At 40.5% G+C, this 24,347-nt stretch overlaps 1 protein-coding gene and 1 pseudogene across 3 annotated transcripts; both read right to left on the bottom strand.

The window, feature by feature from the left end:
- Nucleotides 1–4,229: 4,229 nt before the first annotated feature.
- Glyatl3 (glycine-N-acyltransferase-like 3) lies at nt 4,230–23,058 on the bottom strand. Of its 3 annotated transcripts, XM_087567729.1 has the most exons (7): nt 22,950–23,058; nt 22,407–22,467; nt 15,647–15,751; nt 14,391–14,498; nt 12,773–12,899; nt 10,668–10,800; nt 4,232–5,618 (listed from the first exon to the last, which is right to left on the bottom strand). In XM_087567729.1, exons 3-7 carry the CDS (start codon nt 15,722–15,724, stop codon nt 5,192–5,194), a joined length of 873 nt encoding a protein of 290 aa, XP_087423855.1. In that variant the 5' UTR covers nt 15,725–15,751; nt 22,407–22,467; nt 22,950–23,058; the 3' UTR covers nt 4,232–5,191.
- On the bottom strand, nt 17,594–17,936 carry LOC148003649 (non-histone chromosomal protein HMG-14 pseudogene; annotated as a pseudogene).
- Nucleotides 23,059–24,347: the final 1,289 nt, after the last annotated feature.

Genomic DNA, 24,347 nt, shown 5'->3' with positions numbered 1-24,347 from the left:
TGTTATAAATGTTCTTAAGGGATGGATGTGTATTGGGTTTTGTATGTTTAGGCGGGCAATTATATCTTATTAATTGGGTCAAAGGTTATTGTGTTGTGTGTTTTTCGTGTAGCAATTTAAGTGTAAGAAAGTGTATGGTGGCTGGTCTGGACTGCCACGGAGTTGGGATGTGTGTTTCTGACATGCAAATGTGCCTTGGGAACTAGATAGGTAGAGAGATTGCTGCCAGGCTCAGAGAGAGGCCTTCGGCAGTGTGATATGGGATGGAGCAGAGCGGGTGAGACGCTTTGCTGAGAATTAAGATATCCAGCAGATATCTTAGGGCACTGCAGTGCCGGACCTAGAGGGGATAAAAGACTACTACACTTTTTTTATTTTTTATATTTTATAACAACATATATATGTATGTATGTGTGTTTGTATATATACATATACATACACACACACACACACACACACACACATATATATGGGTTGTACACTCATGTGGGGCAGGCTCTGAATGGACGTTCCTTTAGTCCAAACTTTGTTTCCATATCCTCTTCTATGAATATTTTTGTTCCCCTTTTAAGAAGGACTGAAGTATCTGCATTTTGGTCATCCTTCTTCTTGAGTTCCATGTGTTCTGTGGACTGTAAGCTTTTGGGCAAATATCCACTTATCAAGGAGTGCAAACCATGTGTGTTTTTCTGTGATTGGGTTACCTCACTCAGGATGATATTTTCCAGTTCCATCCATTTGCCTATGAATTCCATGAAGTCATTGTTTTTGATAGCTGAGTAGTACTCCATTGGGTAGCTGACATTTCTCATTTCGTTTTCCCATTCTAGAGCTTCCTTCACTCACATTTAACATGATCTATTCAAGGTCTTGTTCTAAGCAGTTTTAGTGAAACTGGTAGCTCATGTTTGCCTGTATCCTGATGACTCCTGATGACACATTTGTGTCCTAACTTCTCTGACCTTAAGACTTAACATTCAATGTGACCCCCTACCATTTCCTATTAGAAAATCACACAAACATTTGCCCTCCTCCCAGGTGCCCTCTACCCAGCCATTGTTTTCTGGTCTCTGAAACACACCAGCAGCCACTTCAGACAGTGCTAAGGATTGACATTTATCATTAACTATACCTGACTGCCTCTAAGCTCAGTCCTACCACTCATGTCCTCAATAGTAAACTGGTCACTTTTTCAGCTCAGCTTTGCCAACATCGAATACAAGTCACTATTGTCCCTTGCTTACTGTATAGCCTTCCTGGTAACAACTAAAATTAACACTCTGCTACCTGTGCCCAGGACTACTTGCTGTCCAACCCTACTTGCCCTTAGGAGTTGGGAGTGAGGTAGCTCAGAATCAAGGCACAGACTCTGGAAGTGGGTGAGAAACGCCACAGCAAGCTCATCTAAATGCTGCTGCAAGCTCCTTTAATGGCCTCCACCTGTATCCCAAGAAAGCATCTCTTCTAAACAGCAGTTCCCAATTGGCTGGCATTGCGTCAACAGTCCTTGGTCTCTTAGGCAGTCCTCAATTAGGTCCTCCTGAAGGAGATGCCTTTGCAACTGCGAGGCCCCTGGCATTTAGGCAGAGGTGACTGCACTGTTCCTCCTACAACACTCCACTTAAAAGTCTGCATTGGTTTATACCACACAGAAGAAAAAAAAAATAAATCTATTTTATGTATGAGTACTATATCTGCATGTACATGTATATGCCAAAAGAGGGCATCAGAACTCCTTATAGATGGTGGTAAGCCACCATGTAGTTGCTGGAAATTGAACTCAGGATCTCTGGAAGAGGAAGTGGTTCTTTTAATTGCTGAGCCATCTCTCCAATCAATCGAAGAACTTCTTTAATAATCTGCCAGTCTCCCTCCCCCCAAGCCCCCCATCCTTCCTCTAGGTTTTTCTCCATACATTTACACAGTCCTTAAATATGATTGAAACGGGATTGAGAGTTGACCAATTATATCCATCTCGGTTCCATGTAAGATAGAATAACTAATACAGTGCAAACTAGGAGAAAAAAATGTAAATATTGGGTCCAATATTTCTGACAAAATTACATAGTTACTGAGTAAACTATCAGGCACATTAAAACTTGATGTTTTGTCTATTATATAAGTAAATATATACTCTTTTAGATACTATTTACACCGTACAGCAATGATTTTTTTGAAGAAGCAGAGAATCAAAATGTTTTTAAAATTTCTTAACATGGGAATTTACCATATTTAATGATATATCTGCATTACTCATTTTCTTTCTCATGATAATAGCCATCATGCTGAGGGGCAGGGCAGGCATATGCTAGGCACGAATTTTACCAGTGAGATATATCCCTAGTCCGTTTAAGCAAGACTAATAGCATTCTGGTAGACATCTTAAAGGTTTTTCAATGATGAATGATTTTATACACTTGCATGACTTTTAACTAAGGTATGTAAAAATTACTATAAAGCTGAAAACTGGACAAAAAGAGTTAAACATTTGAAAAGAAGATAATAGAATCACTTCTAGAAGGTTCTAAATGACATAAGAAGCAAATGAAAACAAGCAGAAGATGAATTTTTTCCACAAGGAACTATGTTCATGGCAAAAAGAAGAACCATCACTTGGTGAAACTATTTTTTCTCAGGTCTGAGCAAAAAGCAGGTTGTGTATACCCAGAGCCCAAACCTTGGAGCATCAAGATAAGGGATGCTATTAACATCCTTTCTTCTACAACCTTGCTGTTCAAATCAGCCAGTGGTCATCTTCATTTTGCTAACACTGCTGTCATACTTTTAAAACTGTAACAACTACAATACAATTCCTGCCCTTAAGGCTCAAGGAACATTCCAGGAGAGGGGGCAAAAAGATATTAAGAAGCAGAGGAACAGGACATAAGATGGCATCTCCTTGAAATGTTAGAGAAGTTACATCCACGAAGTTTCACCAGCATAGATGCCTAAAGATCTGAACAAGGACAGCACCAACAGACATGCTAGCTTGACGTGTGTGTGTGTGTGTGTGTGTGTGTGTGTGTGTGTGTGTGTGTAATCTCATGAGGCCCCACCACTAGACAAACAACTTTAGGAAAGTATGGAATGCCAACAGTAGGGGAAATAGTCTTCAGGGTAGATCAGCCCTTTCTGGTTATCCAGTACTAAGCTACTAGCCTTAAAATCATGTGCACATAGGATATGATGTATTATATGAACGGAACAGGTTGTATTTATATATTAGAAATGTGTAACTAAAATTTAAGCAAAAGAGGGCATGAATTTGAGAGCTCGGGCTACACTGGAAGGGTTAGGGGGGATAATGGGAAAGGGGAAAATTATATAATTATATTTTAATATAACAGTGGGTACGTGTACAATTTGGAATGCAACAGACTCAGACTATGGTCGTGACTTTGCCACTTACACCATAAATAACTTTTGGTGAGTCAGTACGTCACTAACTCAGAACTTATTATAAGAGTTTATGTATTCCAATGATTACATTGTATATATACAGTATTGGGATTACTTATCAGTATATAGTTAAATGCTCAATAAATGGTAGGTCAATTATCATTAGGAAGAAACAAAGCAATAATTATCCCACCAAGAAGGAGACAGATGCTACTCATGTTGAGTCAGGGCTAAAGATAATGAGCATCTCAAGGGCAGAAATTAGACCATGTTTTCCCAAGAGTCTTACAGGCCTCCTCTTACTTCCCTCTGGAACCAAGGACGAGTTTCTAGGTAACCACTGGCTAAGGGTGACCTAAGAATAAATCCACCTTCAAGAAGTCTTACCTATTATTACATTTTGTAACATGTCAACCACCTTGTCTCCTTTCTCAGAGGAAACACCAAAAATTTAGATTTTGACTTATTTTGTTGTTAAGATTTTTTAAGTTGCATGGGAGAGGGAAGCAGTCATTTGTATACGACAAAGTTAACTTTAGTGAGTCTCTATAAATTCAGCCATTGCACTTTTGTCTGCTCTTATCATATGGTTTATCTTCTTCTTAATGGGTCTTGAAAAACACATATCTCCAGACCAATGGAAATTAAGCTTAAAACAATGATAACAGATGGTGAAATGACTTATCAGATAAAGGGTGCCAGCCACTGAGTCTGACAGAGTTTGATCTCTGAGATCTGCACAGTGGAAACAGAAAACCAACTTTTACACAGTATCTTCTGACCTACACACAGATACCAATAACCTTAAAAAGAAGAAACACAACAATACAATGAAATAAAACATTAATTTATTAAGAACTAAGATAAAAATTACAAAGTTCGGCCTTTCCAGTAATGATCACATTGAATGTAATCTTGAAGTATTTATTGTCTCTAGATCTCAGATTTCTTCAGTGTAATAAGATTGAAATTGAATGTGATGTAAACTTTCTAGGGTTATAAACATATGCCTATAGGAAACATATATGTAACATAAAATGTATATGCCATTTTTTATAATCTTGTTCACACCTATGTATGAATTTCAGATGTTATGAAAAAGCAGGTTGTAATCTAGGTGGCTGGCACAGTCCATAGGTCCTGTCCGGTCTTTCGAAGGCAGCTGTTCATGAAGCCAAGACAAATGAGAAGGAAAAACTGGGAAATGCAAATTCTCAGGCTCAGGTGCTCAGCCAATGGGGGGCAGGGGAATGGGGCCTGGGCCAACATCTGTGCGGCAACCTTTCTTCTGAGAGCAACTGAATGCTCCCAGGGAAGAACTGTGGCTTAAAGTCATAGTCTGCCCTCGCAGCTAGTCAGTGAAGAGGAAAATGGCTGTCACCTGCTGAGAGGCTAGAGACAAGACCTCCAGCTGGGGGGCGGGGGAGGGGCATTTTTACTGGCAGGAGGTATTGACAGGGACCTGGAGCCAGGAGGTCAAAGGCCCCAGATTAAAACACTCATTTTCATTCAGTCTTACAACACTAGAGCAACAATAGCTGATTTTAAAGATTTCTTCCCTGCAGTCACCCCTCTATTGTGAGACACAGCTACAGGGACCCCAACCCCTAAAGTTCTTGATGGTGGAAATCTAAGATGCAAATAGTTTTGGGGAGTTGGGGAGGTGATCTTGCATGCCTTTCTCTGGCCCTTTTCAATGACACAGGCTCCTCTTGGTTTAATTCCCATCTCACTGGTTGCTAAAAGGGGTTTCTTCTAAGGGAAAGTAAGAACACTCTTGGAATTCACCTACTTAATGGTGAGCTTGTCTAGAGAAAGCTGCAGGGGTTAGAATAAGCCTGTGGAAACGACAAGGCAAGAACTCAGCATGGACACTCTTCAGCAGGTTTATAGAGGCCATGTTGTCATCAAGGACGTTTCCTTGGGAGGGAAATCCCCGGCTTTGCAACTTCCTGGCCAGAGTGAGGGCCACCAGTCGGCTGTAACCTTTCCTGCGATGGTCAGGCAGGGTGTAACCATGACACATAGTGGCAAACTGATCTGTGATACCCCAGGACACTGGGTTTCCCTTCTCATCACGCACGCACACGCTGGGAAAGCAGGCGATGAGTTTGGCCAAGTACCGAAGGCACTGCTGGTTGCCTCCTCGTGACCAAGTTCGGTTGAGAAGATCAGCATCTGTGACACTCAGGTAGGTCAGTCTCGGGGTTGACCCAGTTCTAGAAGAAAATGGCAAGGGGTGGGGGTGGGGAAGACATTGGAGTTACATGATTACCGATAAATACCCTTTTTCTACCGATGTAAAATAAATTATATTCAAGACTATGTCTGGTATTTTCAAGAATTTAGAACCTAAGTACTTCCTAGTTAAAAGAGAAAAAAAATCATGTCAAATTTAGTTTTATGCCTGCTTGTTTTCGCCAGCTCTGTTGACTGAGATGTGGCTGAGGCTGCTTCAGCATCTCCATTCTCTGCGAGACGAAATACAGCTTAATTTAGATTTGGATTGCTTACAGACTGACACAGGAGAATAGCAGACACTTAGGGTTCAGCCAGTCACAAGCAGGCAGCTGACCTGAGTCACTCTCAAAGGAGGCAGATTCCAAGCAGTGGCCAATGAAATGATTTCTCTACTTTGTTCCCACAAGTGCCCCACTCACTATCACGTGAATGGTAGAGTGTTGGGGTCCCTTGATTTGTGAGTGCTGCCAGATTCTTGAATCATTCTTTGCACAAATAAGCTGCAATACAGTTAACACAAACACATACTAGTTTACCTCCTCCTCCTCTTCCTCCTCCTTACCCCTCCTACCTCCTCCTCCTCCTCCTCCTCTTCCTCCTCCTTACCCCTCCTACCCCCCTCTTCCTCCTCCCCCTCCTCTCCCTCCTCCCCCTCCTCTTCCTCCCCCTCCTCCCCCTCCTCCTCCTCCTCCCCCCCCCCCCCTCCTCCTCCTCCTCTTTATTGGTTAGAGTTGTCCTTAAAAGACCTCCATGAAGTCTTAGGCATTCCAGACCTTTGAGCTCTAATACTTTGGTAGTAAATGGTATTCTAGCATTCAGGATTGTTCTGCTCTTGCGTAGCCAAGGCTAGCAAATGAATAAAAAATCAATATACATATGAACATTCTCTGGAAGAATTGACTTTGCCTTGGCTCCTCAATTTTTCACTGGCCAAGTTTTGCCGGCTACTAGCCTTTATTTGGTTTTTATTTTACCAAGGCGTCTAATAATTTTATACGTAAAAGCCCTGATAAAGTTCCTGGTACATTAGAACTGAAACAAAGGGGGGCTGGCAGTGGTTAAAAGCACTGTCTGCTCTTCCAGAGGTGTTTCAGCATGGTGGCTCAGAACCATCTATAATGGGATCTGATTCCCTCTTCTGGCATGCAGTCATATATGCAAACAGAGTGATCGTATTCATGAGTAAATAAATCTTAAAGAAAAACAGAAACAGATTACAGCCTATGAGGCTGAGTGCCCTGGGATTTGCTTTCACTGTTAATTCGCTGATACTGCTTAGTTCATTGACTAGCAAAGACTCAGACTTCAGGCCTGCTGTGCTTGTATAAAGATAAATGTATCTGATTCAGTCTTACACTTTTCTCCAGCTGTAGCACTGGCCGTCTTCTATCCAGGAGGGAAGGGGGAAACTGCTTTAGGGTTTTTTCAGTTAAATTTGAAAGTATACTTCAAAGAAAGGGCAGAGAGCTTTGAGCACAAATATCACTACAGACAGAAACACTGTGGAGTCGTGCACTTCAGGCACTGCGTTACACTTTGTACCAGGACTGAGTATTAGGAGTACAGTCCACAACTGGAGTATGGCGTCTGATTAAAGAAAAAAAAGTGTCACTCCGGGGGAACTCACTGGAATAAGCCCTATGACCTTCGCATGGGCAAGGATATTTTAAATAAGATACAGAAGTATGAGGGGAAGGTGTAAAAATAGGATTACATCAAAATAAAAGCTTCCAGAAGACAGCTATACTAGGTATTACACCACTAATACACCATGGTAAAAGCTATGTACAGCAGAAAAAAAAATGAAATAATGGAGTTAATGAAGGAAAACCCTGCCGAATGGGTTAAGGCACTTGCAAGTTATGCTTGTCTATAATCTATGCTGGGGTCTAATATCCAGAACAGAAGGGATGGAAATAACTCAATGGGGCTAAAACCAACCAACCTAATTTAGAAATGACTAATAGGTCTACAGAGACCTTTTTAAAAATAAGGTATAGAAGACCAAGAGATAGATGAAAAAGAAAATTGTGAATCAAACACACAACGAGATATCACCTCATGGGAGTCAGAATGGTTCTTATCCAAAAGTCAAAATGGGACAAGGAGTCATGTGCTGATGGGAAAAGGAAACCTTTACTCAGCACTTGGAGGAAGGTAAATTAGTGTAGTTACTGGCGAAAACAAATTAGAACTATACTGTGATCAAGCAATCATATTATGAAGAGTATACTAAAATAATAATCAGTGTGTAGTAGAGACATCTGCAGTCCCTGCTGACCACAGCATGCTTCACAATAAGCAAGACACAGATTCATGTTAAGTGTTTATGAAAACTAGGACATATACAAAATAAAATCATATTTATCTTTAAAAAGAAGGTTGAATCTTATCATCTATAAAAATATGGGTGGGAGTATTATTTTATTCATCAAAATAAGTCAAGTACAGAAAGACAAAAAAAAAAAAAACTCACACACGATCACGTTCACATGAAAATCTAAAATTATAATCTCTAGAAAGCAGAGAATGAAACCGTGGTTAGCAGATGTTAGAGGAAGCTAGGGGCAGATTGATTTTTTTTTAAAATCTTTGTCTTACTTAGGCATGGAAGCACACACCTTTAATCTCAGAATTTGGGAAGCAGAGGCAGGTAGATCTCTGCATTTGAGGCCAGCCTGGTCTATAGAGTGAGTTCCAAGACAGCCAGGGCTACATGGAGAACCCCTAGGTACAACCTCTACCACTAGAAAATACAAACCAATAGATAAACAAACAAACAAACAAAGAACCCAACACAAAAGCAAAAACCCCCAAATCCTGAAACAACCAACAAAAAAATCTCTTTCCTTTAGATATGCATCTTAAAGCTAGGATTAAGCATGTCTGTGTACTGTTCTATGACAATTAATTGAATGGTGCGTAGCATTCCTAGCCTGGAGTTTTCAGAGTATATGGGAAAGATTATCTCTGTGCTGGGGGAGAGTTTTTCTTTTCAATGTTTGTGTACACTCAATGTTTTCATACTGCAAAAACATAAAACAAAATCCTAGTAATTTCCTGTGACTTTAAAGTTAGTCTTTAGCACCAGTTCCTTCAACATGTACCATAGGGAACAGGGAAACTAACGTGCACTGAGGCAGGCACTTTGTAACTGATCTCGAGTCATTCTTTTACAAAAAAAGAAAGAAAAAGAAAAAGAATAAAGATACTATACCCAGGTTCTTTTAATTTACTTATTTTTTAAACAAAAGTCTGTGTGTTTGTGTGTGTGTATATGCATATAAATATGTGTGTACATATGCACATATTTGTATATGTATATATTTATGGTTTGTATATGGTTGGCCCAGGGAATGGAACTATTAGGAGGTATAGCTTTGTCAGAGTAGGTGTCTCTGTGGGCATGGGCTTTAAAATCCTTGTCCTAGCTGCTTGGAAGTCAGTCTCCTCCTAGCTGCCTTGGGATCAAAATGTAGAACCCTCAGCTCCTATAGCGCCATGTCTGCCTAGATACTGCTATGCCCCCACCTTGATGATAATGGACTGAACCTCTGAACTTTTAAGCCGGCCCCAATTAAATGCCCTTTGTAAGAGTTGCCTTGGTCATGGTGTCTGTTCACAGCAGGAAAACCCTCAGACAAGGTATTTATGTTTATATGTACATATGTATACATGCATATGCATATATGTATACATGTGTATGTATATATGTGTGTATATAGGTGTATACACACAATATATATTATCAAAACAGGATTTCTCTGTGTAGCTCTAGCTGTCAGAGAACTCTCTCTGTAGACCAGATTGTTCTCAAAGTCTGCAGACCAGTTTGTTCTCAAACTCAGAAAGATCTGCCTGACTCTGCTTTCTGAGTGGGATTAAAGGTGTGAATCACCACAGCTGGGCTCAAACTTAGGTATTTGTGCTAGGATCAAAGGCACTTTGCCTGAGTGAGCTATCTCTTGAGCTCCTAATGTTTGAGAAGAAATGAGGTCCAGGAAGGAGAAGCTGAAGGGAAGATAATGACAGAGGAAGGCCTCCAAACAAGAGAGAAGAAGCAATGGAGACACACACACTGTCACATGATTTTAAGGACAGCCTTCTCATGCTGTACTCTCTGTAATTAGTTGCTGGCCTCAGAATTCACTTGCATTTTATTTCCGATGTTAAAAATAGAATAATAGCTGGGTGGTGGTGGCACATGCCTTTAATTTCAGCATTCAAGAGACATAAGCAGGTGGATCTCTGACTTCAAGTCCAGCCTGGTCTATAGAGCAAGTTCCAGGACGGCCAGGGTTACACAGTGATACTCTGTCTTGAAAACCCAAAATGCATAGGATAGGATAGGATAGGATAGGATAGGATAGGATAGGATAGGATAGGATAGGATAGGATAGGATATGAAAGGATACGATACGATACGATACGATACGATACGATACGATACGATACGATATTGATGGTTCTACTTTAGAGGCCCATGGAAAGAAAGGGAGAGTGATATACATCAAACATTTAGTCCTTTGTACTTGAAGCTCAACATAAATCTGGAATACACCTCTAGCTTTAAGAACAGAAACCTCAACAATTTTGGACTCCAGTCCACAGAGATCATTTAGAATTAATTTATGAAGGAAGAAACCGAGAGATGATTTTTCTATATAGACTCTATATATTATGCAGTTTTCATGAGCTCAGTGACTATAAGCAAAGACACTGATTTGACTTCCAGAGAAGTTATAAACCGTGAAGCACAGGAAAGAGGAAGAATACACAAACACACAGATATCGCATACACTCACACACACACACACACCTACACACCCACACCCACACACATCCACACTCCTCCCCCCACCCCTCCCCCAACACACACATACACCCCCCCCACACACACACACCTTCAGCTCAGTGGCTCAATTAAAAAAGCTTAACCAGTTTTAACAATAACAGTATGTTAGCACTGTTTTCTGGACTTGTATAACAACACACCCAGCCCTAAATGTAAAACTTGGCTTACATACAGGAAACTGTGGTCTGGCTCAGATGAAACAGGAGAAAAGTGGACAGCCTTGAAGGAAGCCAACTTTATTTCCAAGTCTAACAGCTTTGCGCTGGCAATGGCTTTGGAAGCGGTATATAATTCACTTTGCAACCCTGGATAACAATAAACACAAAAACACACTCATGATAGTTGAGCCAACTATATTTATTTTGGCATTTATATGCCCAATATCAATACTGCAGGTTTACTGCCCTGTCATGTCGTAACCAGAATACAGTTAGTTGTATGTATTAGTGTAAGTGTTGTCCTCCTCACCTACAAATACAAGCCATGTTCTCATCACCGGCCAAGGGAATTTCTGTTGGAAATATCTCAATGGAAATTTGGAGTTTCTTACTGGAAGTTTTACTTGTTAACTTTCTTAGTGCCTCAGATTATTTTAAATTTCTTGAAGAGGACTGTCTTTTTTATTTATAGCTTTAAAATTAAAGAGCAACTTTATAAGAGTTTAGATGTACTCCGTATGGTAGGATGTGATGTTTAGCTTCAACTCGACAACCTAACATCAGTTGCGAAGGGTCTCAGTAAGGATTGCCTACATTGGGGTTGGCCTGGGTCCAGGTTCCTTTGGCGTTAAAATATGGGGAGAAGCAGGCCGCAGTGGGTGGCACCATTCAAACAGGCATGGGGCCTGAACTGTTTAAGAGTACAGAAATCAAGGTGAGTATAAAAGCAGCTAAGCAATGCGCATGTGTGTGCATACACACTCATTCCTCTGCCCTTGACTGTGGCTGTGATATTGCAAGTTCCTTCTTTCAGTTCCCCCCAATGATGAATGATGACTTGGAGTTAGAAGCAGAAATAAACTCCTTTCTCCCGTAAATTGCCTTTTGTCATGATACTTTATCGCCCACAAAAATGAGATTAGAGCACAAGGCTACTTTTACAGTTTCTCTTGCATTTCCACACTATGCATTATGGTATTGCAGGTGTAGGTGGTTGTTAGTGAGGTCTCAATTCCACTGATTTCTACAGATATAATATAGGGTTTGCACTCGTTCGCTTCATATTTATTCAATGGTGTTCTAGGAATTGCAGCCCACTGCCTCCCCAGTGTACACAAATAGGGTTCGTGCTCTTCAAAGCTACGGCATTACTTTTCTTTTCGAGTCCCCTTGTTTTCTATCCTTTGCAGTCTGACTCTTACTCTTAGTGAACTGAATCCTTTATAACTTGCCTTTCCCTCTTCTGGTCTCGGTTTTGAAGAATGCCATATCTGTATGTTTTCCTCTCCATCTGTGAGCCACTTCTCAGCATGGTCTTGAGACTACAGCTGAGGGAGAAGGCATATTGAACACAGTGTGACAGCTGAACCTCGACATCTCCCCCTGGGAGCTACATCTCAGTCAAGACTAGGAAGTTCACAAGTTCATTCTACTAAAATTACTGCCACAATAGCTAGCATCCCTTATTACAAAACTGAGCTCTATCTAAGTAAATAAAAGGTTTGTGTTTTATTGTTATTTTTTAAACAGTGTGTTATATATGTAGTTCATGTGGCATGGGATGTCCTTGAGTTGGGATCCTACTGCCTCCGCTTCACAAGCACCAGAGTTTCATGTGTGTGCTCCCATATTACGCAACCCTCAAAAGACTGTATACCAGGAAAAAGTAAGCGGTGTAAATCAAAGGTAACCTGGCATACTCTACTATAGGAAGAGTAACTGTACAATCCTCAAGTATATATGTTAAGTATATACGGACTTGTCCATGAGTGTCTACCTATATGTAATGTACATGTGTATAACATATCTTTTAAAAGAGATTTAGAAAAAGTGTGTGTGTGTGTGTGTGTGTGTGTGTGTGTGTGTGTCCACATGGGGGTTGCAGAGATCAGAAGACTGTGTCAAATCTCTTGGAGCTGGTGTCACGGGTGGATGTGAGCTGTTTAACCCTAACATGATGCTGGAAACTGAACTTGGATCCTTAGGGAGAGCAGCAAGGGCTCTTAACCACTAAAGCATTTCTGCAGTCTCCATGAAATGTCTTTTCTTTACCTCTCCGTTATACCTGATGCAAAAGGAGATTATGAGTACGTAATGTATGCCTTGAACTTGATCTTACCTTGTATTTGAAAAATTTGGTCCCAGTTAATAACATCATGTTCTTCCAATAGCTGTTGGTAAGCTCTGACATCTTTGTAGAACACAGCATACGCATTAGTGTAATGGTCAAGGTTATCTGTCACAGCCTAGGGCAGAAGACACAGTCATGAGTACAACACCGAAGCAAATCTTCTGATTAATTCATGTCTTAGATTACTATCTAAGTTACCATTACTACCTAGCTAATTTTCTATCTCTCAAATTAGTTGCCTGGAAACAGAGAAACAACAAGACTAATAATCTGCAGTGAGAAAAATAGAAGTTTTGTGATTTTTTCTTTGAAAACTATAAGAATTATTTCAAGTTTTGAGGATTTAATTTATATAAATAAAAATTGTAGTGGCATACAAGTCCAGTCTGCATGAGCTGAGAGGCTGTTGAGAGGATGAGGCAGGAGAATTGCTTGATTCTGAGAGGCTACCTGGGGAATATCAGGATTTCATCTCAAAGCATGACAATAACAAAAGATGAAGATGGGGTTTGCTGGAAATGCAGCTCAGCAGCAAAGCCTGGCATAGGTCAGATTCTCTTCTTGTCACTTGCTTACTGTTTCTATAATAAACCACTCTGACCAAAAAGTGACTTTGGGTGGGGTGCTTGGCCTATACTTCCTGGTCACAATCCATTACAGGGGGAACTCGGGCAGCAACTGAAGAAGGTGTGAAGGAATGTGTTTGCCTGGTTCATGTTCAGCTGGCTGTCCCCTATAGCACAGTCAGAGTCTGCCACTCTGAAGCCTGGGCCTTCCCATGCCAATCATCACAGACATGGCAAGAGACCAATAGATACTGAGCAGTGCCTCAATAGAGACTGCCTCAGGTGATTCTAGAACACATCAGTTAACAGCTACAGCTAATAAGGAAACCTGGCTATAACCCCTAGCTACACACACACACACACACACACACACACACACACACACACACACAAATACAAACAGAAAAGGTAAAACTCGGAACAATGACAGCAGGTCTCACAGTCTATTTAATGAGGAGGGCAGCTCATGATTGGTCTAGTTTTGCTTTGGCTTTACAGGCATCATGAGGCCTCCTCCTTCCACTGACTTCTTTACTTTTTTCTCAATAGTTTTTCAAATTCCCAAATTCATCAGTCATAAGAAACCCCTACTCAGTGAGGGAACTAGTATATGCATACTGCTTGCTGCATCTTCTAGAGATTGTAAGGTAGTAAGGGCCACTTTTGGGCTAGCAGTCTTCCATATCTGAGCCTCTAAAGCAATCAATTACAAACTAGGGTGAAATGTATCATGTTTCCATGTTTGTTATTATAATGGTCATACTATTCTCTTTATCCAACCTGTTCTCTCCAGTTGGTGCAGACTTTTAATTTTTTTTTAAATTAAAAAAAATTATTTTATGTGTATTGGTGTTCTGCTCCCATGGATGTCTGTGTGAGTGTCAGATTTCCTGGTTCTGCAATTACAGACAATTGTGAGCTGCCACGTGGGTATGGGAATTGAACCCAGGTCCTTTGGAAGAGCAGCCAGTACTCTTTAGCACTGAGCCATGTCTCCAGCCCTACTTTGCACTTTTCTTATTTGCCTTTCAGCACCTTACCTCTCTCTGTCGCCGGGTGATGATGGCTTTGAAGTCTGGCCATGAATCCAATACCACTTCCTTTTGAAATGGATTTCCACGATTTATGTTCATCACTGCTCCATACACCTGAGCCCGAGAACCAGAAAGAAGACAGTTAGTTATACCACTAGCATTTCCAGCTGCATCACCATCTCCCAGCTCTACTCAAAATCACAGCCCTGAGAGGAGAAGTATAGATAAACTCACACACACATAGACAATATGGATTTCTTTAGCATTGCCATTTCAAAGATGCTCATTGAAACGGATAGACTCACTTAAATGCTGATACCCTATAATCCTGAAGAAGGTGAGAAAATACGTGGTGAGCACAAATTAATATGAGGGTAATATGATAATCTGTTCTGTAGTTTTCCCATCTTTTTCCTTCATTAAGAAAAATATCTTAAAACATCATGCATACGCAGAACTAATGAAAGTTGGAACAGGATTCTTGAGCTAATGTTCATAGCTGCTGCTTCTTCTTCTTCTTCTTCTTCTTCTTCTTCTTCTTCTTCTTCTTCTTCTTCTTCTTCTTCTTCTTCTTCCTCTTCCTCCTCCTCTTCCTCCTCCTCCTCTTATTCCTCCTCCTCCTCCTCTTCCTCCTCCTCTTCTTCCTCCTCCTCCTCCTCTTCTTCCTCCTCCTCCTCCTCTTCTTCCTCTTCCTCCTTCTCTTCTTCCTCATCCTCTTCCTCTCCTTCTCCTTTTCCTCCTTCTCCTCCTTCTCCTCCTCTTCCTCCTCCACCACCACCACCACCACCACCACCACTATCACCATCATCATCAAACTGGAAACAACCTAAATGTCTGTCAGCTCAAAGGCAACTTCAGTGCTCACAGCAGCCCTATTTCTCCATTTCTTATAATCTTTGATTTATGACATCGTTTATACTAGCACGGAGTGATCAGGAGGCCCCCTTGGATTTTCGATCAGAGGCTTGAGTAACCAAGAGGTAACAAACCTACATCTAAACTTCAGTCCTCAAGCATATTCTTACCTTCAATGCCACCACACCCACAATCTTCTACCATTTAGGACACTTTACCTCAGAAATAACAATCTACCATTGCCCAAATTTCCCCTAAGTGTCCACTAGAACAACAGAAGGATGACGGAAGCAGACTGAGAAACCAACATGCTTTCATCAGAGAAGAACAGGCACAGCCACATGTCTGACATTGTCATTAGATGCACGCAACAGAGAAATTTAGTGTTATTACCAGGCTTATACTACCTTGAGTGATTCAGGAAAGTGACTCTTCAGCATGTTCTCCAGTAAGAGTAATTTGGTGGAGCAGTTGAGCACCAACATCGTCTCCACAGTTATATACTTCTGCACCTAATGGGGAAATTGACGATAGACATTTAATTTGTGCTTATTAACACCGCCTATTACTAGCATATCTACTGGGAACGTGCTTGTGATGATGTTGAGCATAACACTGATGCTTCCTTGGATGAGGAAGGAAATGGATGGGAGGGTAAGTAAACTAGTGACTTTGTCGAAATGGAGATCACTAGACGTCATCCTTTATAGAGTGGGCTACAGATCCACTGGAGTCTTATCATTTCCATCAGGGAACTTGCCAGAGCTGGGATATCACATTTATGTATGTTCTCTTTCAGTGAGTTTCCCTCAAATAGCTTCTTGTTTCCTTTAAGTCGCCTGTCATGTAAGTTCTGTGGTATAGAAGAGAACTATAGACATCTATGGACCAATGATGAATATGACTAGAGAAGTAACTGGGCTGGTCATTCTAAACTGGAATAAAAACCCAAACTCCTTTAGAGACAGTGGTCTTTCTAGCTCTGGGAGGCCCCTCCTCTACTGAAGGAACTGTCATGCTTGGCAACAAGCCTTATCTTTGGTTTGTTCTGAAACCTTCCCCTGTCCCTTAGTTGGAGAATAGAATGAAACCACCCACTACCTACATCATTCCCTAAATGTTTTGAAACAGTTTTTGGAAGAGGCAAAAGATATGTGTTTACTGTCTATTGTCATGCTAAGTATGTCCCCCAAGACCTGAAGTCTGCCCCTGGAACTCTGCCCCCCCCAAGTCCATTCTGATTGGTGAATAAAGATGTTGATAGCCAATAGCTTGGCAGAAGAGACATAGGTGGGGTAGAGGTTTGTTGAGATTGTGAGAGAGAGTGCAAGGAAAGAGTAAAACGCCACCATGGAAGAAGAGCATACAGAAGGGGGAAGGAAAGCTGCCATAGGCTAATGGACAAGATAAAATGGCCCAGAGGGCTGCCCAATTGTGTTAAGAGCAGCCCAGATGGACCATAGTAAATAGTAAGTAATAACTTGGGGTAATCAAACGGAGATTCTAAGAACATGGAAGGTAGGCAGCTGCTCAGCTCTTGGTTGCTTAAAGCTATTTAAAAATATTAAGGCTGTGTGTTTTACGTCCAGGAACGCAAATGGTCTGGGGCAAGGAAGAATGCCAGCACTGGAATTTTTTTTCTTTTTCTTTTTTTTTACTCTTTCACAACTGAGATTTTATTGGTCGAGGAGCAGAGTACACAGACATTCCGGTTCTTATCACAGGTACCCAAAATCCAAAGAGCCATATAGTGTTCATGTACCCAAACTCTGAAGAGTCACTCTGCGTTCACGTACGCAAATGAAGAACTACATATTGTTTTTCTTTGAACTTATTCCAGTGATGCTCCAGCCTCAAGCTTGGCAAGTTTCTTGAAGACCTCTCACAACAACCGAATGTTCACAATGCTCACTCAGTTCCACCATACTCAAAATCTCCATCTTTCACAGCACATTGTCACAACTGTTAGGAAAATGGACTGCCATGACCACAGACATCACAGCTCTGACAGGGCAAGGACCAAAGACTGGCTTTCTTACAAAATGGTTCCACTAGAAACATGGGACCAGATATAACTGAAAATATTCCAGACACGAATGCATGACTGAGACCCCACATTACCATTTAGTATGCTTTGTACTGTAGGTTATAGAACTAGCCCCCTCTACGGAATGTTATGGTGACCCCTGAGACAGTCACAGCCTCTCCTGATTCAGTATCGTGCTATTTTCTGGTTATACCGGAAAATAAACACTTAATTACACTTAAAAAATGGGATGAGGTGGGATTCCCTCACCTTTTAAAAATGTTTCTAGAGCTACTAAAAAACTTGCATTTACAAAATAGTTGATAAAAATGTTCCTCTGGATTGTACAAGAATTGAGGCAAGGACCACTGACAGACGTGATGGATGCTTAGTCAGACTTTGCTTCTTTCTCTTCCTCAGAGGCTGGGCTCTTGTTTTCCGTCTCTCCATTTTCTGCAGGGAGTTTGCTGGTCAGCCACTTCAGTCTGTTTGCCCTTCGCTCCCCTCTTCCCTTTTATCTGCGATTTTTTGTCTGATGCTTTATCCTTTCCCACGGCCTTTTTCAATTTCGCATCCACCTTGGCAGGGGCAGACTGGGCCAACAGCCTCGCAGAGTGGCACTTGGGCTCTGCCTTCGCCGTTCCTTCCACTCTAACCTTCCTCTTGTGCATCAAGGTGGGAGATGCATGTGACGTTGGATCTGTCACGGAGCTGCACTGCCTAAGCTACCACATGAACTGCTGCGACCCGTGGTGGGGGGGTGATTGGAGAACAGGGCACACTGGGATTTTTAATATTCTTTTTTTACTACATATGTGCAGAACAATTAAGTTGAAATTTAAATTCATGCAGATGGGAAATAAGATAAAAAAAGAAATAGAGCTGATAGAAAAGTTGTTCTACAAACATAAAATATGTTCTTACAGAGATAATCGGTCTTACTCCTAGATTTGGAATTTGATGACCACCTGCCTTCTAATTAGGATTTATTTGTAACCCCTAAATCAACACTGGCAATCTGGTAGTAGTTCTCTGTGGATGTGCAAAGAGCAATAAAAACCGATCTCCTGACACACATTTCCAGGTAATGTTCAAGAGAACTTTATTGTCATATTTCACTTCTTATGATGCAAGCAGGTGTCACCATTTAGTGCTTTAATGTACTTAACTGAAAGTTTAATGGACTCAACTGAAATTGGTGCTTTTTGTTGGCAATTTTGATGTTTCAAATGTGAAGATAAGCAATGGCCCTAAAAGGCACACCTCTATTTCACTGTTTCCAAGGCTTAGCAAACATCATAGAAGAATGGGCAGGAAGAAAGAACCAGAGGATGGGAGATGGAAAGCAAACAATGTGGTTATCTGTACAAGATTGGACCTGTCAACATTTATCATGGATGGGAGTGAGAGGCTCTACATCTCCCTCACAGGTTGTTGACAAATAACAGTTGTTAAGGGAGTGCATGCCATTATTTCAGTGGTATAGCCATTAATAAATAGCCCTTGCTCTAGTGAATTACCTCCTACCCATGATCAAGGGCAAGGAACTCTAATTAAATGCAGTGCCCATGCATAAAAAGAAGACATGAAAGTAGGAGTTAGACTTAAGGGTTCCAGTAGGAGAGGAAGGGGATGACAGAAAAGACTTGCAGGCCCAGGGGACAAAAGAAATACAGTCCATGACACAATATATGAAATTATCAAGCAATTAAAAATTTTTTTTTTTTTTAGATTTTTTTTTTTTATTAACTTGAGTATTTCTTATATACATTTCAAGTGTTATTCCCTTTCCCGGTTTCCGGACAAACATCACCCTCCCCCCTCCCCTTCCTTATGGGTGTTCCCCTCCCAAACCTCCCCCCATTGCCACCCTCCCCGCATAGTCTAGTTCACAGGGGGTTCAGTCTTAGCAGGACCCAGGGCTTCCCCTTCCACTGGTGCTCTTACTAGGATATTCATTGCTACCTATGGGGACAGAGTCCAGGGTCAGTCCATGTATAGTCTTTAGGTAGTGGCTTAGTCCCTGGAAGCTCTGGTTGCTTGACATTGTTGTACTTTTGGGGTCTCGAGCACCTTCAAGCTCTTCCAGTTCTTTCTCTGATTCCTTCAACGGGGGACCTATTCTCAGTTCAGTGGTTTGCTGCTGGCATTCGCCTCTGTATTTGCTGTATTCTGGCTGTGTCTCTCAGGAGCGATCTACATCCGGCTCCTGTTGGTCTGCACTTCTTTGCTTCATCCATCTTGTCTAATTGGGTGGCTGTATATGTATGGGCCACCTGTGGGGCAGGCTCTGAATGGGTGTTCCTTCAGTCTCTGTTTTAATCTTTGCCTCTCCCTTCCCTGCCAAGGGTATTCTTTTTCCTCATTTAAAGAAGGAGTGAAGCATTCACATTTTGATCATCCGTCTTGAGTTTCCTTTGTTCTAGGGATCTAGGGTAGTTCAAGCATTTGGGCTAATAGCCACTTATCAATGAGTGCATACCATGTATGTCTTTCTGTGAGTGGGTTAGCTCACTCAGGATGATATTTTCCAGTTCCAACCATTTGCCTACGAATTTCATAAACTCGTTGTTTTTGATAGCTGAGTAATATTCCATTGTGTAGATGTACCACATTTTCTGTATCCATTCCTCTGTTGAAGGGCATCTGGGTTCTTTCCAGTTTCTGGCTATTATAAATAAGGCTGCGATGAACATAGTGGAGCACGTGTCTCTTTTATATGTTGAGGCATCTTTTGGGTATATGCCCAAGAGAGGTATGGCTGGATCCTCAGGCAGTTCAATGTCCAATTTTCTGAGGAACCTCCAGACTGATTTCCAGAATACTTTTACCAGTCTGCAATCCCACCAACAATGGAGGAGTGTTCCTCTTTCTCCACATCCTCGCCAGCATCTGCTGTCACCTGAGTTTTTGATCTTAGCCATTCTCACTGGTGTGACAGAAAAGACTTGCAGGCCCAGGGGACAAAAGAAATACAGTCCATGACACAATATATGAAATTATCAAGCAATTAAAAATTTTTTAAATGGCTCAATAAGCACTGCTTTGATATTTCTTGGTGCAAAAGGGCTGTGATCTCTTGGAGGAAAATGTTAGGTAAGCATTGTTCATGTATGTGTTTCTGTGTTACTGACAAGTTCATGAGAGCCAATGAGTAATGCATACTGAATAAACAACAACACACCAAGTAACATTATATGTTTCTTGTGAATGAAAACAAGTCTCCTTATGTCACTATCAACTAAACCCGTGTTCCATATGAGTTTATGGACTGAGACTCCTCATGAGAAATGAGAGGCTGAGTGTGAACATTTGACACTAAACCTTACATGATTAGGTGCTGCTTCAGTTATCTATGAAATTACCCCATGCTCTTTTCCTGTCGGTTGCTTGCGTTTGCATGTCTGTGATCTCTACACTATAGACCAGTTCCCAATAGTCAAAGCTTTATCAGCTAACAGTCTACCTTCCAGGCTAAGCTCTTGGAATTGACAAGTGACTCAGGTAAACTGATTAAGACCAGACTTGCCAGGGTCTTAAACATATAACACTAATTTTAACACACACAATGTGAAAAGGTCTGTTCAGTAAAGAGTGATAAATTTCATACCTATGAAATTAAATATGAAACTTTGGTTAATGCCACAAAACCGAATATGGCACCTATTCATAGACGCCATGGATGAAGAAAACATTTTTATACATTTTAAAATTTTGTGTATGTACACATATATACATATACAACTATATGTTATATATACAACTACTAAGTGTTAAAGTTATGTAAAAAGAATGACATATCCTTCCTACTCCACTACACATCTCTAAAGATCAGTATATCTAGAGTTGGAAAGTAAAGGGGCAAGACCCATTTTTAAACTTCTATCAATAGGCGCACAGAGAAAGTCTTGCCAAAAAAAATAAATAAATAAAATATGTTTTTTTCAAGTTGTAAAATCTCGAGTTTCTTCATGGGCATTAAGCATTTATCAACACAGAGCAAGACTTGGAAATTTTTCCTGATTAATTGTACAAAGAAAGCATGGCTTTCTTTTGGAAATGACTTTTTATAAAAAAAAAAAAAAAAGGAAAATAAGATTTGTTTTCTTGGTGGTGCGCCATTTGCAACACAACAGCTAGCATTTTTTTCTTCGTTATAATTTTCACAGAGAGTTCATATAAACATAATCTCCCACTACCATAAATCATGCAATCCAGTCTTTCAAATTTCAGAAATTCTGGAGGTCATTACATCCAGGTGGGATGGATGAAGATTGCTCTGGGAAAACTACCTTCTTCACTATGGCAGCTCAGCTACTGGTAAACTTTAAGTTACAATCATTAACTTATTTTTTTTTTAAAGCTTTCAAGGACTACTCTAACAAGTTCCTTCAATCAGAGTCATACAGCACAACGGAAGTTTATTGTACAACCCTATAGGGTAGAGATCGAGGAAAGGGTTTGGGTAGGTTTACTAGTGCTCTGGGAAGGGTCCTTGGCTGTTCCAGCCTCTGAAATTTGCTGAAGGTAAACTCCAGAGTGCAGAACTGTGTTCGGGGAGGCTCCTTGCTAAAGAGAACAGCAATGAACACTTATCCTCCCGTGGAACAAAATCATTTTCCTTAGCTGTGAAGCTAAGGATTGAGCTCTGATTTCTGACTCTGATATAAATATCATGTAACAGGGGAAAGACAAAAACAAAAACAAAATCAGAACAAAGCTTTTTATCAATCAGATTCACAATTTTTATGCTTTCTATGTGGCACTTTAGAGTTAGGGCGAATGAATCAAAATTAAGGTTAAAAATATGACTGTTTTTCTTTCCTTTTTAAGCGAGGCAAGTTTATTTTGAGCACCTGCAATCCATTGCTTGAAACTGTCACATATTAAAGTACCTCTGGTGCAGATGACATATCTTTTGTTACTCAAGTTATAATCCTACCACGGTGCAGAGTTTGAAACCTGATGTTTATTTTCCTACCAAAAATTAAAAAAAAAAAATGAAATCACACAAAAATGTTCTTTCATCTGAACCTAATAGTTTATTTTGTCTACACAAAGTGAATTTTTATCTTTTCTGCATCTCTCATCCTTTCCTAGTGATAGATTGATTATTTGGAAGGTCTTATTTTGTAACATACCTTGCTGTGAGAGTTCAGCCGGAAACAGGTATTTTAGCTGTGTGTCCATGCAGAGCTCCTTCTGTGTAAACGGTAAACTTATACGTCAGGGCTACTTTTCTAATTAAGCCTTAGTGGAAAGGGGAGGGAGAGTGGCCACACCTAGGGAAGGGGAGGGATTTATGTAGGGCCTGATTAAAAAAAATCATCTCAAATGTACACTATTTGCAATCCATTTCTTTTTGACCTCATCTAGTCTTGTAGTGTGAAATCCAATAAATATGAATCTTGAGTAGATGTCTGTCTACATGTTTGACATATAGGCACCTATTTAACAGACTCTTATCAGAGGGAAATAAAATAGAACAGAAGCCAGCAAAGGAAGTACAATAGAAAAGTGGTATTTGAGCTGACATTCTTGAATATTTTTAAATTATTTTCAAGAAATTGATTTTGTTGCCCTAAACTTCCAAGGCTATGGAAGTCTCAGAAAAGGATACCCGTGAAAAGAGTCGTTCTGAGCATCTCCCATCTGTGGAAGCTCAGGTGTTGAGCTCCACACACCTTTGGAAAATAAGCCACGGAAATGCGGTCAGCTGCAGAGGGAGAGTGCTTGCTTGAAGTAGTCACAGGGGACGGTGCTGTTTACTGTCTTCTGTCTTCGATGCTAAGTCTAGGTAAATAAGAAAGGACACTCATACTAAAAGACTCTGGCCTCAGGAACAAAGAAGTAACCAGCAATTGAAAGTCAGTGAGTTCAGAAGTTATCAAAATTGCATTGTGTTAAAATTAAAAGTGTTGTATGCTGGTATGTTGATAAAAACTTAAGACATGTGAGAGCACTGTATAGCTTTTATTGTGATCCTAAGAGTTTTCCAAGTAGTGTTTCTTAGTATTTTTTTGTAAGTACTAAGAAATATAGACCTAAAAAAATAAACTCACACTATTATTGTGGAAATAAAAATGTGTGTAGCGCATCCTGGAAAATTATTTGAAGTTAGAGGTCAGGTTATTTACGGCCTCTGAGATAGGAGTGTCTCCCTCAATGTGGACCATTTCCTGTACAACTGCATTCAAAACAAGCTTCTAATCCTTTCAAGGTTCTTTGTTTTGCTTAACCTGAGAAGATGTGGAATAGTTGCTTCTGGCCTGAGGGAAAATAAGAAAGGCCAAGTGCACGTCCCAGAAAATCCGAATTGGTTCAGGGTGATTATGACTGTTCTGCAGTACGCCTCTTGGAGGAAGGTGAGCACTCAACTTGGAACTTGCGTGAGAGTGAATGAAGATAAATGTAAAGTGGCTTTCCTCAGTAAACACAAGGGCTAATTCTGTACTTCATTTGTTGTTTCCACAGGAAAAACACACAGATCTGTGACACTGTAAGGAGATCCACTAATATTTAATAGTTCCTTACAACTGTAGTTCCGGAAGTTTCAAAGAACTCAAGATTTCAACTACATTGTACGTGTTCAAATTCTATCACAGACCATTTGCAATCTTAGGACTTAGCTTTCTGGTACCTCACTTTATCTGTTAAATGGATAAATAGTAAGTATCATGTGGTTTAATCCTTACTGAGTTGTTATGAGATTAAATATTGTTATAGGCCAGGAATGAGCTTGTATGTGGGTACACACACACACACACACACACACACACACACACAGCTCCCTAACATTGTTACTGTCACAAAGACCCCTTTGTGGTATTTGTCTCATTTGAAAACTTGCATTAATTTTAAGAACTTCCTTAGAAATGAAAATTGTTAAAATTGTCTAAGATATATTTCTCCCCCTATTGGTCCGTAAATGAACTTTCCTTTAAAAAACATTCTAAAATAGTTTCATTGAATTTGGAGTCTTCATCCTTTTGTTCAATTTGAACAGAATCATTACTATCTTTGTACTGTTGCTATAGTAACTTTCGGCCCTGTCACAGAAGCTATTTCAGAGGGTAGCAAAC

This window comes from Rattus norvegicus, chromosome 9 (assembly GCF_021556685.1).
Source record: "Rattus norvegicus strain SHRSP/BbbUtx chromosome 9, alternate assembly SHRSP_T2T, whole genome shotgun sequence".
In the NCBI taxonomy this organism is placed as follows: Eukaryota; Metazoa; Chordata; class Mammalia; order Rodentia; family Muridae; genus Rattus; species Rattus norvegicus.
This window is presented reverse-complemented; position numbering and strand designations above follow the sequence as displayed.

What these genes read in the sequence shown, in the direction of transcription:
- Glyatl3 (XM_087567728.1), bottom strand. Translation starts at nt 15,724, where the DNA reads ATGTTGGTGCTCAACTGCTCCACCAAATTACTCTTACTGGAGAACATG. An exon ending in ACTTTCCTGAATCACTCAAG is followed by an intron (nt 14,499 to 15,646) that starts GTAGTATAAGCC and finishes TCTCGGGCTCAG; the next exon opens with GTGTATGGAGCAGTGATGAA. An exon ending in TCACCCGGCGACAGAGAGAG is followed by an intron (nt 12,900 to 14,390) that starts GTAAGGTGCTGA and finishes CTTCTGCCCTAG; the next exon opens with GCTGTGACAGATAACCTTGA.